The 15,490-nt window shown below is 41.3% G+C and overlaps 1 protein-coding gene across 10 annotated transcripts in view; it reads left to right on the forward strand.

The window, feature by feature from the left end:
• The window catches only part of LOC117770897 (cytoplasmic dynein 1 intermediate chain 1), a 57,757-nt gene that overhangs the window by 10,949 nt on the left and 31,318 nt on the right, over window positions 1-15,490 (forward strand). For all 10 annotated transcript variants that reach the window (XM_034600732.1, XM_034600734.1, XM_034600726.1 and 7 more), the window contains exons 8-9: window positions 13,255-13,350; window positions 15,230-15,401. In XM_034600732.1, the coding sequence (XP_034456623.1) occupies window positions 13,255-13,350; window positions 15,230-15,401 (268 nt within the window). The remainder of the gene's footprint in view (window positions 1-13,254; window positions 13,351-15,229; window positions 15,402-15,490) is intronic.

The following is a 15,490-nucleotide window of genomic DNA, read 5'->3' on the forward strand; positions in this document are numbered from 1 at the left end:
GTTTTGTGTGTGTGTGTGTGTGTTTGTGTGTGTGTGGTTGTTAGTGAGTGTGTGTGTGTGTGTGTGTGTGTGACGTCAGTAAGCTCTAAAAGAGAGCGTGTGTGTCTGTGTGTGTGCATCTTCAATGAATGTAGCTTTATTAAAGTGCATTGATTTTGTGTCTTTGTGAACACGTGTCTGTCCTTGTACACAAGTGTTTGTGTTTTAAAGATCCCATTCAGTGTGTGTATGTGTGTGTGTGTGTGTGTGTGTTTGTGTGACTCTCATTTAAACTAGTTAATGATACTGCTTTTCATTTCCGTGACTAATTTGTGTCCCTATAATCGCAATGTGTAGCTTGTCTATGCATGTTCTTCTCCCATTGGCTGTTTACTGATCTGTCTGTCCTGAGTGTCCATTGTGTGAGGCAATCAGATTAAGGCCCAGTCACGGTCGGCTCCAGCTATTTACTGCCATCCTAATGGGTATGAATGGACATGCTTGTCGTGAGGGACGGACGCTGTGTCTGCGGACATAGCAGGGATATAAAGTAAGCTCTAATGTGGTGTGTGATAGTAACCTAACCCACTGAGGTCAAACAAAGTGTGTGTCTAGTGGTCGGTGTTTCATGCGTCTATCTTGTGTTTTACTGGGCTGACATGAACTCGAGAAAGAGAAGTGGCTGTTATTTCAAACTGACTATTTCTTTTTCATCCAAAACAGATTTTAATCCAAATAAAGTCTAATTTTTGTCAGTTGATCGTTTTAGCTTTAATCTGCCAAGTAACGGTCCTTATATTTCTAAAACAAGTATTTGTAAATACAGCAAAGGTTAAGTTCTGACAGGCATTGTTGCAGTGTGAAGGGTGGATGCTTTTTGTGGCCTCATTTAAGAGAGACACAGTACACTGCACTTTTATGGCTACAGTAATTCTCAAATTAGATTCGTATTACCCTGTGAGCTGACTCAAGCAGAAGCAGGGTGTTGTTTTTAAACCTCAAGGTCAAGGTCGACAAAAATACGGTCCGAAAACACATTTTCCATGTTATAGCCACGAATAATAAAGCTAGAGAGACAATCCAAAGCTTATATTGATCATATAAATTATTCCCCATCATATGTTGTCATATGATGAAGTCCCCTCATGAAGAAGTCACAAAGAATTCTGAACATGACATAATTTTTAGTTGTTTGTGACAAAATTTTGTCCAAAACCTTTTTTAAGGTGATAATAAGTCAGTGTTGTCTTTATTATCTCAATGTGCTGCTCCTGGACGGCCAAAATCAATTAATTAAAGAAGATGCAAAAAAGAAAACATTTCTTATATTTCTATTATTATAAAACAAAGTACTTATTGTAGAAATATGTTAAAATCATGTTCTTTAAAATGGAAAAAACTAGAACCTATATTTAAACAGTTGGTGTCATTCCACTAAGGCTATTTTAGAATGTTCTAATACCATCATTCATGTCGTAAAGATTTCTGGTAAAGCCCAAAAATTTGGGCCAGACCAAGTTTTTGGCCTTCAACTCTGTAATGACAGTCTTACTTGTGTAACATGCTAAATGAAAAAAATATGCTGTATTTTGTTCTTCATTACTTTTTTCTATTTTAGAAAGTATCACTACTGAACACAGTGAAAAGTGAAGTGTTTCAGACTGGGAATCATCTCTCATGTTTAGATGTCCAACTCAATTCTCGTCAAATACTACAGAAGAACTAGAGCCAAGTTTCAGACACTGTTCATGGGGGAGCAGGTGGTGACATGTCACATAGTTTCTTTAAAGTGTGGACAATCTTTCTGTCTCCCTCCCTGTTACTGTTACTGTGGACCAGCCAGTCACACTTGGCCATGTACAGAGTCAGTATCAGTGCTCGAACAAACCCACCCTTACTTTACTGATCTCAATCTGAAGATAACTATCTGTGCGTGTGTGCCTGCGCCTACTTGAGATGTTGGCAAGATCAGGAAAGGTCAAGGGGATTGTAGCCATTTTGTGCGTGTGCTTGTGCACATCCACATGTGTGCAGGTTGGCATGGGTGTAGTAAATTGGTTTTCGCTCAGTGGAGCCTTGAAAGAGCCATAATAGGCCTCAGTGGAAAGGTAGCAAAAGAAATGGAGAGAAGCAAAGGAGAAGGAGAGAAAGTAAAAAGGTGAGGAACATGTGCACCTTAGGAAAAAAACAGAGGAATGGAGGAGAAAGAGGAGAGACGGCCCACCGATGTTGCAGCAGTTCTGATATTGCCGCTGTAATTGTTCACAGTGAACCACAAGTAGGCCTTCACAAATACAACTTTGTGTGTGTTTGTGTATAAATTGATGCTGCAACTTTGGAAAACCCCTTTGTGAGGGTTAAAAGTTCACAGGGTCAAGAGTGTGCGGGTGAATTCTCTCTGCGTCTAAATGCAAAACTATGTGCATAACTCTATCTCTCTCTCTCCCCCTGTAGTATTTTCCGACTCATTAGTTTTCAAGGTCTGCACACTCTGAGTATATAGTTGGTCAGTAATTCACTTAAGTATATTTACTGCAATAAGAGGCTTTCTTTTTGACTTGTGGTGGACTGGTAATGGCCTCTAATTGCAAGAGAAAACCCATTTCCAAGCACTAATCTGAAAAAGACACACAGCCTTTCAAATGCACACACACATACACACATAAGCAAACAGATTCATAAATGTAAACGCACGAGTGCAGAATAACATACATGGGAATAAACAAGCATACACGCATCCTCAGAAATATACACATGTGAACCTGCAAACGTGGTCACGCACACATATACACACACGCACGCACGTCACCTGAACTTTACACAATCCCATAATGGAGCAGTTAAGAAACAAAGCTGAAAATTTGTGAAATGATCCTGACCATTGGCAGCACATTGGTCCAATTAGAGTGTTTACTTTGGTGTTTTTTCCCCCTTTAATTATTAAATGTGATTCAGCAGGTCACTTGTACAAAAATGTCCTTTTAGATTTAATCCAATTGAAGTAGATTTAAAATTGGCACCAAAAATATCGCAATCCTCTCATGTCTGAAATTCATCTCTACTTGAGTTTAATGGGTTTAAAGCAGGAGGTTATAGAATGTTTGGTGTCACACATATGAGTTTGTCTGATGTTCTGCGTAACAGACGAACACGTTTCTACCTAATTTTGCATTTGTATCTAGAGTTCATTTATCTGATGTGCTATCAGAAAAATCTGAAAAATCAGATTTGGAAAATTCATGTGAACACCACCTCAAACCGGAACAGCAACTCAGTAAGTTAGTGAAAATGTTGTTGCTGAGTTGCTGACGTCATCACTTATAAACCAATTAACCCAATTTTACATTCAGCTCTTAATCGTAGCTTTTAACGTTAACTTGTTAAATGTTTTGAATGATTTACGTCTGTCACACCTGATTATTTTTCTGTTGTCATTGTTATTATGCAAACATTGTAAAAAGGTGTCAAGGTGTTGTTTAAATGCTCTGAAATCATACATACAAAACATTTTGTTTACAGCCTCCATGTAAACAAAATGTTTGGGACCTTCCGAGGAGCTTGTTGCTCATTGAGATGTTGAGAAAAAGACCCATTGACATGACATTCAACCATATTGTCTGTCCTAGTCAGCACAGTCCCTATAAAACCTGTTACTTATTATATCCTTTGACATTTTGCTAACGCAAAAAAATCCTAAATACACTAAATTCTAGCTACATTTGCAATTTTTTGCTATTTTCATTTTTTCTGAATATAATATTATATTAAAATTTCTCAATATATACACACATCAACCATACACCAAATATACAACACATACATTTCCTCCACAAATCAAACAAATAAGCCTAAACGTCAGAATGTTCATAACCCATCAACTTAAATAGAATATGTTGAATATAAATAAACATATATATACTCTAATCCTAAGCATTTTTTTCAACATTCTCAGAAACACAAAAACACAAACAAACATTCAAAACACTTTTTTCTTATTGTTATTCATGACATAGCTGTGTGATATGTGAGGCTTGTTTACAGTTAGACCTGAATGTAGCTGATATGTTTTGTCTGGTTTCTCCTACTCCAGAGCTTGGAGAAGGAAAGAATTACCGTTAACAGACACTCACAACTCCTGAAGCCGAGGTCCTTTAAGTTCTCTCAGCCAATTTACCCCGTGTCCGTCTGTCTTTGGCATTTTCTACAATCCACTGAAGCAACGAGGCATTCATATAAAACCGTGAATGTAACACACTCCCGGTCTGTATGAAACCGACATGACTGCGGGCAGAGTCTTCAAGGTCCTGAAGGGAGGAATGTGGTTGCATGAGTGTGTGTTTCTCATGGCGAGGTACTTATACGTTGCTTTATGTGTCTGTGTATGTGCATATATATATACGATGTGTGCGTAGCCACATATGGAAGTGCTTGCCTCGTACATTGTTGTTGTTCCAGCACAGGCGGGTACAACAGGACCGAAGGTGTGTGTGTGTCTGTGTGTGTGTGTGTGTGTGCGTTGTTAGAGGCTAAATCCATGTAGAGAATAACTATAGTGAGTGTACCTAGAAGACCTTGAACAAAATGTACTCAGTTGTTTTGCTGTAAATTCCTATGTTGAAAGTAGATATAAGAATTATCTTTTAATGTTTCTGGCGACTTTTGGGTCCATTAATACTGTGCCACACATGCTATACATACATGTTACACACACTTTCTTCTGCTTCATGTCAGATTTAGGCTTTGCCATTAGGTTCTCCCCTCATCTGTTCCCTGCAGATACACATAATCGGCCAGCGCTTATCACTTTCTCGCTTCATAAAACGTCTCAGAGCTCAGTTTCACCGTCATCAAACTCTAAAGGGCGCAGCCCTCTCTCCCGTTTCACTCCCCAAAATTGATGCAGCGTCCCAAGCGGTTTCTGTCAAAAAACGTCCGTGGCAGCCGAAGCCCAGAGAAGTTCTTGATATTAGAGAAAAATAATGTCTTTCGCAGTGCGTAAGGTATTCCAAATGAGTCACAGATGATTGCAATTTTCCCCTATGACCACCGTATAATAAGGTACATGAGCCCTTTCTTCATCTCCCTCTCCCTGGCTTTCTTTCTCTCTTTGGCAAAATGACCATCATCCAGAGTAATATTTGCCATCTGAAGATTGCTCGAGATGAGTAGGAATACAGTTTCACGTGTTGCTTTCTTTCTTTTTAACTCTACCGCCTGTTTTCTTTCTTTTTTTTCCCTCTTCTCACTTGTGTTTTGTTGAACTTGACTTTTTGACATGTGCGCCCCACCCTCTCCCCCCTTGTTGCATTTTTTATGTGTGTGTAAAACAACAGTGGGGCATGAACCTTTCCCTGGGTGGTCTCCCTTGTACTCCGAGATCCTTTCGACTCTCCAGGGGTTTTCATTTGAGAGGGTAGCGGTTCACTGCCACAGTTAGCCTGCAGCTCATAGCCCTGCTTCACTTCAGCCGTTTCGGTCTGATGGCTATTAACCATTTCAATGCTTGCTTGTGTACTTTTACCTGCAGTTTAACAATGACACCCTGAGGAATTGTTTTTTTTAAATACAGACATTTTATTTACAAAATCACTAACTTTATTTGTCAGGTAAAAGTAAATATTTAATCTTCTAACAAGGCAATTTGTTTTTTAGTCATAGTGGAAACTCTCCACGCTTCAAAATCAACTAACTCTGTTCAAGTTGCAAATGATTCTGACCTATTTCGACATCATCAAGTTTACAGCTTGACAGTTGATTGAAGGGAAATTTGATCATTATGCTGGTTTTCTGCTTCGCAGCAGTGTTGACTGCTATTCTGCAACTCTCCAGCAGGGAGCACTCTTAGCACATATACTTGATTATATACTTGATGGCTCTCTCAGTCTTACAATGAGGTTGACAGATTTGCTATTAGAAATAAGTATCAAATGAAATTACATTACAGTCATAATTTTTCCAAATAATCAAACTTATGCACAAACATATCTCAGAAGAAGTCTTAATTTGATTGACAACATTTTACAGGATTTAAAACAAGTCTTTTCTTTCACTAATTGAGCTCCTTTTCCTGAGAATATGCTGTTGTTTATTTATTGGATGTGCTGCTGAGGTGCTGTGGAAGCAGTTGTATATTTTAGTACAATTCAGAAATATTCAACCCCCAAGCATCAACGTCTAACAGGCCTATAAAAGCTGTTTGTCCCATGTGTCCGTGCGTCCCTCGTTAAAACAAAATGAAACACCATCGTCATCCAAGTGGCAAACACAAACCACCATTCGCCATCCGAGCCACACACACAGATGAGAACATTGTTGTTTCTGAGTGACACAAATTCCTGCTCAGATGATGCGTAGAAAAGCGAATTGATGCTGTATAAGAATTTTAGATTTTATGTAAGACTTTCTTTCTGTCGGTCCGTCTCTCGTTCTCTCCCTCTGACTGGGTATTTGACAGTTTGGAAAGTTTGAAGTCATGGTTTTTAATCAGGGCCTTGCGGCCAGGCTCAGCGCGGCGTGGCATGGCATGATGGCTCACTTTAAAGATGTGGGTCTGGGTCGGGGCCAAGCCTGGGTGGCACGGCTCGAGGAGAGGGGGGTGGGTGAGAGAGAAAGAGACTGAAGGGGAGAAAGATATGGGCAGTGAATCTACTCTCACTGCACCCACAGCACAGAGCAAGGCTTGCCGCACACCCCCAAAGGCCTGAATGGGCTGCATTAATGACAGCTGATTATGTGTGGGCATGCGTCTGCACAAGGTGTGGACCCGGCTGTGCACAAACACATACACACTGTTTGATCAGTGTGGTGAAGAGATGAATTAATCTAAATCATCCTGCGGTTTTTAACCTCACCGCTTTCACATCAGGTCGCGCTGCTAATGTGTGTGTATACTTTTACCCCTACTGTGGCAATCATGACTTGATGAACCATGCTGAATTTTAAATATTATTTCCTATTAAACCAAACGGAAAAAAAGGAATAAAATTAACAAACTGAAGTTAAAGTAGGGCTTGGTGATGTGGCCAAAAATGTTGATCAGTCGATATTGATAGTTATTATGGTAAATTTCAAAAGTTTATTTGTTGCAAGTTATAAGACTGATTTCAGACACTTATTTTTGTGCAGAAAATGACTTTCTATTTAAGTTAAAACATTCAAAACAATGATATGTGTTATACCCCTCACCGTGCTGGTGCAATGCATAATTAATTTGTGTTATTGCTATTGAAGAAAAATGATATCGTGCTAATTTTATCATTTTATCATTCAACCTTAAATAACAGGTTTCAGAGGATTATTTGTGCAGGACATTTTAAGCATTTTCACTTTGCTCTCGAAACTAAATAAATTATCAAATATATTATTTTTCAAGCAATTTAAGCTTTCGGATAAAGTCTGTTCAACTTTAGAGCAAAGCTTCGTCTAACCCATCAATTTGCTGTCCAGTCTGACTCACAGATGTAAGTGTTCCTCTGTGTTTAGAAAGATTTTAAGTTTTAACTGAGACATCAATATTAACAAAGACTATAGAGACCTGTGTAAATTGCTCAGGACAGTTCACTAGGACACTTGTCAGTGGGTAAAAGGCATGCAAAAAGTATGACTGGCTTAACTATCAAAAGAGTGATGAATGAAGTGTTTATTTTAATCTCTAGGTTTTTACTCAAATGACCTGTGAGCTTGTTCCAGATGTGTGAAAACAGGAATTTCCTGCCTTAATGAACAAGGATTGTGAAGAGTTATGCTTTGTATGTGCAGCGATCTTCTGTTTAGAGATGACACCATTTTTTAGATCTACATCCCACATAATGAAATGTTCATGTTTGTGTGCCAAAAATAACGCCCGGTGTGACGAGAAATTTCCTACAGGCCTATCAGATCACATTTTATTTATTTTAAGATTGCGTCATTTTATTTCTGACCGACATCATTTATCAATCATGTAAAATCATTGTGCTTTTATCATTTTCTTTTTTCTTTTTGGTAATTGGATAACAAGGATAACATTACTGGAGGTGGGACGAATAAAAGTGAGAGAATTCCCCTCATGCCTCAGGTCATTTGTAACATATGCAGAGGTGAAGTGAATGTAGTGGGAGTATGTGTGTTGTGTCTCTCTGTGACAAAAAGAGTTGGGTTTGTGTGCGTGTGTGTGTGTGTGTGTGAGTGTGAGTGTGTGTGTGTGTCGTGCCAGGCCCACATTAGAGGAGCCTTTCAAGTCTTGTCGATCTCCTCCTACTCCTCTGCATAGTGCTTGTGTTGTGGTCTGCTCAACAGTCATCCTCCCAGAACCCCTGCGAACTCTGTCTAAGTGTGTGTGTGTGTGTGTGTGTGTTTATGTGTGCCCATATATGATATTGTAGGGTTATTCCCAGTGCGTGGGATCCCCCAATATCCTGCCGGATCTCTCTGTTGTGTCCCACTCACAGATTTTTCGACGCCTCCCCTCTCTCTTATCAATGTCTCTCTGTCTTTATGATTAATATCATAGAAATCTATAGAAAATTATGAGCACTGTCAACTTTGATTGGGTGTGACTCAGTTGAGCAGTCACCTCCACACCGATAAGATAAATCTGCAGCTCCGCTGCTGTGATGCAGACGATGACAAACCTGGTCTCATCCCTCCGTCTACACACACACACCCTCAGCTCTTTGATAACCACGCCAACTTCTCTGCAAAACATTTCAGCACACTCGCGCTCACTGTGGGTTGCGTTCAGAATAAAGGGTTCGCAAACTGCTTTGATCTTTAACAAACAGAGCACATGGTAACGCATTATTGTCGTGACACACACACACACACCTCATTGTCCTTTAGGCGAAGGGAAGCAGAAGATAGTGTACGTCTTTTATATGCTGTCAGTGTCTTTAAAACTCTTTCCTCCACATGCTCGATAGTAGCTGCCTACTGTGAATTAATACAAGATAATGAAAGTCTCAGCAGTGCATCAGTCTTCATTAAAACTGTTTTCTTTATTTCAGAAACACATCAGCACATTACTCTCACCTGAACTCTTTCCATCTACTCGTGGTCCATAAGGGAGACAACGATGCTCCTACTGGCCCAGAAAACATGATTATAAAGTGTTAATAAGCATACAATACAGTCGACAGTTGCATTTTAATAACAAGCTAACTCCTTGTCTGTGTGAGAAGTTAAGAGTGATGGGTAGGTGCAGATAAAGGTTTCAGAGAATCAGGTCAACGTAAAAGCATGTATAAGAGGACTGATTTTGTTTAATGTTTGAATTCGATAAATATATATATATAAGTCAATCTACAGAACGATCACACATTTCTTAGTATAACATAGTTTTACTGTTGATATACAGTATACTTTTCATTCCATGACATATGAAGGAATCAACTTTGTATTTGATACAATTAACTATATGATCTGTTATGCATTATAATTCATAAAATTGAAGCAAAATTAATTGACTAGAAAATCAGGCTAATTAAGCAATTATATCACTTAATCATTCATGAACATTTTACACAAAAAAAGACAAAGACTCACTGGCTCCATCTTCAATGATGTAAAAATCCCTTCAAAACTGTAAAAATCCTTAATTACTCATTGTGTTAATTTTCAATTATGAGGTGCTTGGAGTCATTCATTTTGATATACAACTATAATTTATATAATACAATTCATATCAACAGAAGTTTATATCTATTTAGTATTTACCTGCTCAGATTTGTTTCTCTCCTGATTCCAATTCCTCCATTATGGTTATCTAACAGCCAATCTGACACCGGTTCTCCTGTGAAACCCCTCAGCTTCCTTTGGCCTGGGTTGTGTCGAACACAACATGGCTGCACGTGGAAAGAAACTGTCTGAACAAGTGGGAAACCCGATTGTGAGACTTCATTAAGATGAGAGAGGGTGGTCGATTGCTGAACATGAGCTGAAGCACATTTCCAGCGGTGGTTAAGAACCGTTCTGCCAGTGACAGAAGTATGGACTTAATTGCACTAAAAATGGACTCAAGTGCTTCTGTCTCATTGACTGATCAAGCATTGTGAAGGACATTGCATCAAGTCAAGCTCTACACTCTGTATCCAGGAGGAAAACCATTTTAAAATCACAAAATTACAAGATTTAACTCTTTGCCAGAGAGCACGAAAAGAGGCCTGATGTATATTTGCAGCACTTTCTTTGGAAATGAAACCAGAATAAAAGAGTTTTAATCAGATGGTGTTTGACACGGACCCGATCAGGACCACCACAGTGACTGCACTGTGCCGATTGACTAACATGGAGGTGGGACTTTGCTGCTATGAGTCTGCCTGAGTGAAAAACATGTAGTGGAGGTGACAAAATGACTGAAAGTTTGTAGACTCAAATACTAAATGAAAAGACGACTCCCAGTCTCATGATACAATACAGTTTGAATTAACTGGTGACTCATCAATGTAGGAAACGTGGTTGGTTACAACAACAGTGCGTTCATGACAACGGGCGCATTTCAAAGAAAGCTGCGACCAGCATGACCACAAGTCGAGCAAACAGACGACTTAGAACGGACACTGCACTTCTAACTATAAACAGTGACATTTAGACATGTGGATATGCCTCAGATTGTGTGTGTGCATTTACACACACCTTTACACCTCGGTGTGTGTGTGTGTGTGTGTGTGTGTGTACGGTGTGTTTGTACCTCCACACTGTGAGTGTGTGTCTGCATACCTGCCAGGATGTGCTGAATTGACTGGGCCTGGTCAGCGTGAGGTAGCAGCCAGGGGAAGATTGAGGCAGCCAGATGCGGTGGCCCCGGGCTACCGAGGATATCATTACCCCGGGCGTGTAGCCGGCCAAAACAGCAGCCCCCAAGTCGCGTTTCATCAAGGTGGACCCCCCGTCTGTGGCGAGGGGGAGGAGACCGGTTAACCTGTTGTCCTGCAGCGAGAAGCGGTATTAAGCAGCAGGTGGAAAGAGAAAGCTTCCCGTGACTGGAATGAGGTGGAAACAGGATAGTGTGCAGTCAGAAAGTGAACCCGCAGACAAGCAGTGACACACACTCAAACTGTGGAAGATTGTCTCTTTTGAATTCCCTTCCCTGCTTCTTTTGCAGCTCGACAGGAAACCCTGCAGTGCCTCTGTGTGTGTTTGCATGCACGTTTTGCATAAAGTTTTGTTCTCTTACCCATAAGCCCCATTTTCCAGTATCATTTACCGCATTGTACAGTCGTTTGGGCTTTACTTTGAGCACACACTGAAAAGCATCTCTGAAAAGTTCCATTCAAAGCAGATTGCTGGGATATTTTTGGTGCGTGACTGACAGAACAACTTGATGCATGGCCACTGGCAGCAACATCAGCAGTATCTCCGTACGGGAATTGGACCGTCTCCCCTTAGTGAGGTAACCCATAGGCCATGAATCATGCTGCCTTGCTCCATAGTCCTGTGGTCCCGGGGGCTGACAGTTTGACCGCTCCTCAATGTGGTCTCTCTCTCTCCTCTGCTCACGCTCCTCCCATCCTCATCACCACACATTCCAACCACCGGACTGGTCACGTAAGGTCATGAAAGCAGAATAGAGCCGAATAGAATAGAAGTGTCTAATGCACGTTTGTTAGTGGAACTCCATTTGCCTTTTCACATCTTTGCAGATTACCAACCAGCGTTTGTTGAGGGGAGTAATGACTGATAGATGACAAAAACCTCTGTCAAGGAGATTGTAATTGAAATGAACACAGGGGGAGAGACAAAGGGCTCCAAAGAAGGGTTTTCCTGTGTGTTTCTGTCTGCAGCTTGTCTGTTTTGGCAGCTCCGACATGGAGCTCGTCTGGCAGCCTGCCCGTCTGGTCCTCTCCGGTCTCTTGGTGGGTCACTGGTGTTTGGATCACTGCAGTTGGCTGTTAACCACCGACTTGGACTGAGCCCTGCCGCCATGTGTTTGATTTAGCTTAGTCATTTATTATATACACACAGTACGAAAATGAAAGTCGTATATCAAAAAAGGTTTGCTTGGAAGTGAAAAACAAAAGAAAACACAAAGGCAGGATGAGAGAAGGAGGTACTGGGAAGCCTAAAATGATGAAGTAAAATAATGCGACGATATTCATAATAAATTCACTGAAGTGTTCAACCAATTATAATCATATTTGTTGCTTTTAAAGAGTAGCTTAAGCGAGTACAAGTGATAAATGGACAGTTCATCCGGTGCAAGAGAGGCTCTTGAGAGAGTGGTTTTAACAGTGCCCCAGGCCATACTCCAACTGAGTTAAACACACCCTGACGTGTGTGCTTGTGTGTGTGAGAGCGAGACATGACACGTCTGAGGGTGTGATGTAGTCACTTCCTCTCACTGGACTGAGCGACTGTTGTCAGCTTGACCCTGCGCCAGTTAACCCCTCACCACCCCTGGCACTGCGGGTGAGGGCCCCGGGTGTGTGTCTGTGTGTGTGAGAGAAACAGATCGTATGTGTGTGTGTGTACAGCATGTGTGTTGGCAGACCACAGGTGTCTGGTCACGGTGTCAGGGTGTTAAGAGGTCTTCGGAGAGGCCCCTGACTCTCAGCATCTGTTTCGGAGGGAGGGGAGCGGCAGAAAAGAGGAGGAGAGGTTGGCGAGGGTTACCAACACACACCCTGAGGGGTGTTGGGGGCAGTAGCTGACAAGCAGGTGCCTATGTTGACAATAACCCTTCATACTTGAACCCCAAGCGCACAGCGCACACACTTCCAATAAATCCTGGAAAGTGGAGTGTAATTGCAGAGCCTGATTGGAGGAAATCCAAAGGGAATCCCCCTTTTACACACACATCACTGGATCTCTTTGCTTGGGGTCAAAGGTGAGAGAAATAGGAGAACGCATACAACTCCGACTTTTCCCTCGGACTGTGTGTGTCTTTGTGTGCGTCTCGTTTGCGTGCATGATGAGTGCAGTATCCCCACACATGGGGACCATGTGAACACATGCTTCAGCTACAACATGGAAATGGGCCCCGGCTTGTTTCCTGTGATACCTCTTCTCCCAAGTCAACGTATACTTAATGTACATTAGCAACTTTGATGGAAAATCTGCTGCTTTTGTGCTTCATATTGTTTTTGTAAATATGTGTGCGTGTGTGTGGGTGTGTGTGTTGGTAAATGAAACCCATTTGGACTGAATGTTTGTTAGTCAGGTGTACCAGTGCATGTCTGGCAATGATTATTTTGGTAAGAAGGGGGGGGGGGCGGCACACAGCAGGAGGTCGAGGTAAATTGGAACAGCTGTTGATTAACATGAGTGCTTTCTCTCTGTCGTTTTTTTTCCTACTCTCAGTAGAGGAGGAGGAGGAAGATGAGGAGATGATGGAGGCAAAGCCAGGCCCCGAGTCAGAGCAGCAGGATGAAGACGACAACAGAGAAAACAAAGAAGGTACGAGGACGGACGGATGATGGAAATGTAAAAACTGTGGAGGTCAGACTTCTGTCAACCACTTCAGGAATTATGTCACTAATATTCCCTTCTCATAAACTAACTTGATATATGAGGCAGTTCATGCCTCAGGTACTGCTATTTACTGGATATAAAGATTGCTTCACTTCCTCCTGCTTTCCAGAAATGAAGCTAAAATATCCTGGATATGGAGCCAGGTAGCAAGGTCCTCGACAGAAACAATCTGTGAAAAAAATATTTTTAACATGTACTTTAACTGTTTAGTTTGATCCATGTCCAATCAACTAACCTGGAGTAGGCTGTATTTATAACCTGTACTGCAGGCAGGCACCAGGTGGCAATTGAGACGCTTTGGCTTCACTTTATGGTATCTTTCATGTTCTCCATCTTTATATATAGTCTATGGTCACTACAGGCATCCCCATTCATCATTCTTAAGTCCTCACTCGTTGCTGTCACGAAAAACGGGGACTCGTGTGTCACACCCTCTCCCAGTCAGTGGGTGTATCAGACGGAAGGGTGGGGATATGTTGCGCCGGGGGTTAAGACGGGGCCAGCATATCAGCTCCGTGGCATGTGAGGGTCAGCGCTGATTAAAAACCTGTCACTTGACCACTCCCCCCAACTGCACTTCAAAGTGGAGAGGAAGAGAAAGAGCGTGTGTGTGTATAAATATGCGTATGTGGAGGGTTCATGTGGTAAATAATAAAGACAGAGTTGAGTGATGATAGATATATTCATATTCAGCCACACAAACACATCCGTGACTCTGTCTGAATCACACACACACACACACACACATACACGCACGCACACAGTGATGTATATACACACATTCACTCATAAACACACAGTCATCCATCTCCTCTCCATCCGGGCCTATTAGAAGGTCTGGCCTTTGATCTCTGCCACTCGATTCACTGGGTCTTTTCTGACAACTCGTAAGAAATACAAAGGGATGGTGGGGATCAAAGTCAAGAGGCAGGGTAAAGGTCAAAATATGTGTGTGTCTGTGCATGTTTGTGTGTGTAAAAAAAAAAAAGATTCCGTGTGCGCTTGGGGACAGTGACTTCAAAAAGGGGACGGCGTGCTGTGCAGCCATTACGTTCAAAGGGAGGCGGGTCGCTCAGAGGGCTTTGTTTTTCTCTTGTTTATGAAGTTCTTACTGTTGTTTTTTATTAGGAAAGGTGCATTAGGAACTGTTTGTAGTTTATTATGTCCTGGACGTGATTCTGGTTTTGATAGAGATGAAGTGAATGTTAATCTGACATCAGGGACGGAGGAAATACTGTGTGACAGTACTGCATCTGTGAGCTTGTAAATGATCATATAAGGGTAGTTTTCAGTAGGATGTTTGTCCTATTACAGTTAGGAGCAGACGGTAACACAGTCCAGAGTCTGTTTAATTATTAAACTTTATATGTAGTGGTTAATTTTTTGGGAATGCCTAGAAATGATGTGATACCTTGTAACTTCGTGAAATATATGAAATTTAGGAAACAGAAAAGCTAATTATTAAAAAAACAACTCAAAATTGGATATTTAAAAAAAGAAGCAATCACAGGCATTGTTATTTTTGAATTAATATTGTCATGACAGTGCTTTACATAGGCTCTTCCACAAAAGAGGAAACCTGGTGATATACTGAAATAACAATAAGTTGAGCTAAGACAGGTCAGTTGTTAAGTTAGTAAAACAAAAAATGTATCTACCAATATTTTGGTGATTTTTTAAACTTTTAGATGTATTGATTTTAAGAATGGCAAACTAAGGGGAAAGATTTAAATTTTCTCTCTGTATCTTATTAATATAAATCCCTCACATGCTCATGCGTTCATGTTCATCTTCCCTCCATCAGGCACATTTTCGGTGCTGAGGGAGCTGACAGAGGAAGAGCGGCAGCAGATCCTTCACTCCTCTGAGTTTCAGAGTTTCTTTGACTGCAGCATCCGAGTGATGGAGAGAGCTCTGGCCGAAGACAGCGACATCTTCTTTGACTACAGCGGCCGAGACCCGGAGGACAAAGAGGGGTGAGGAGGCGGGGAGGAGGAGGCGGGAGGGGACAGGAGGAGGGAGGATGTGTTTGGATGTGTAAGCACATGTGAGTGTTTACTCGCAT

This window comes from Hippoglossus hippoglossus, chromosome 11 (assembly GCF_009819705.1).
Source record: "Hippoglossus hippoglossus isolate fHipHip1 chromosome 11, fHipHip1.pri, whole genome shotgun sequence".
In the NCBI taxonomy this organism is placed as follows: domain Eukaryota; kingdom Metazoa; phylum Chordata; class Actinopteri; order Pleuronectiformes; family Pleuronectidae; genus Hippoglossus; species Hippoglossus hippoglossus.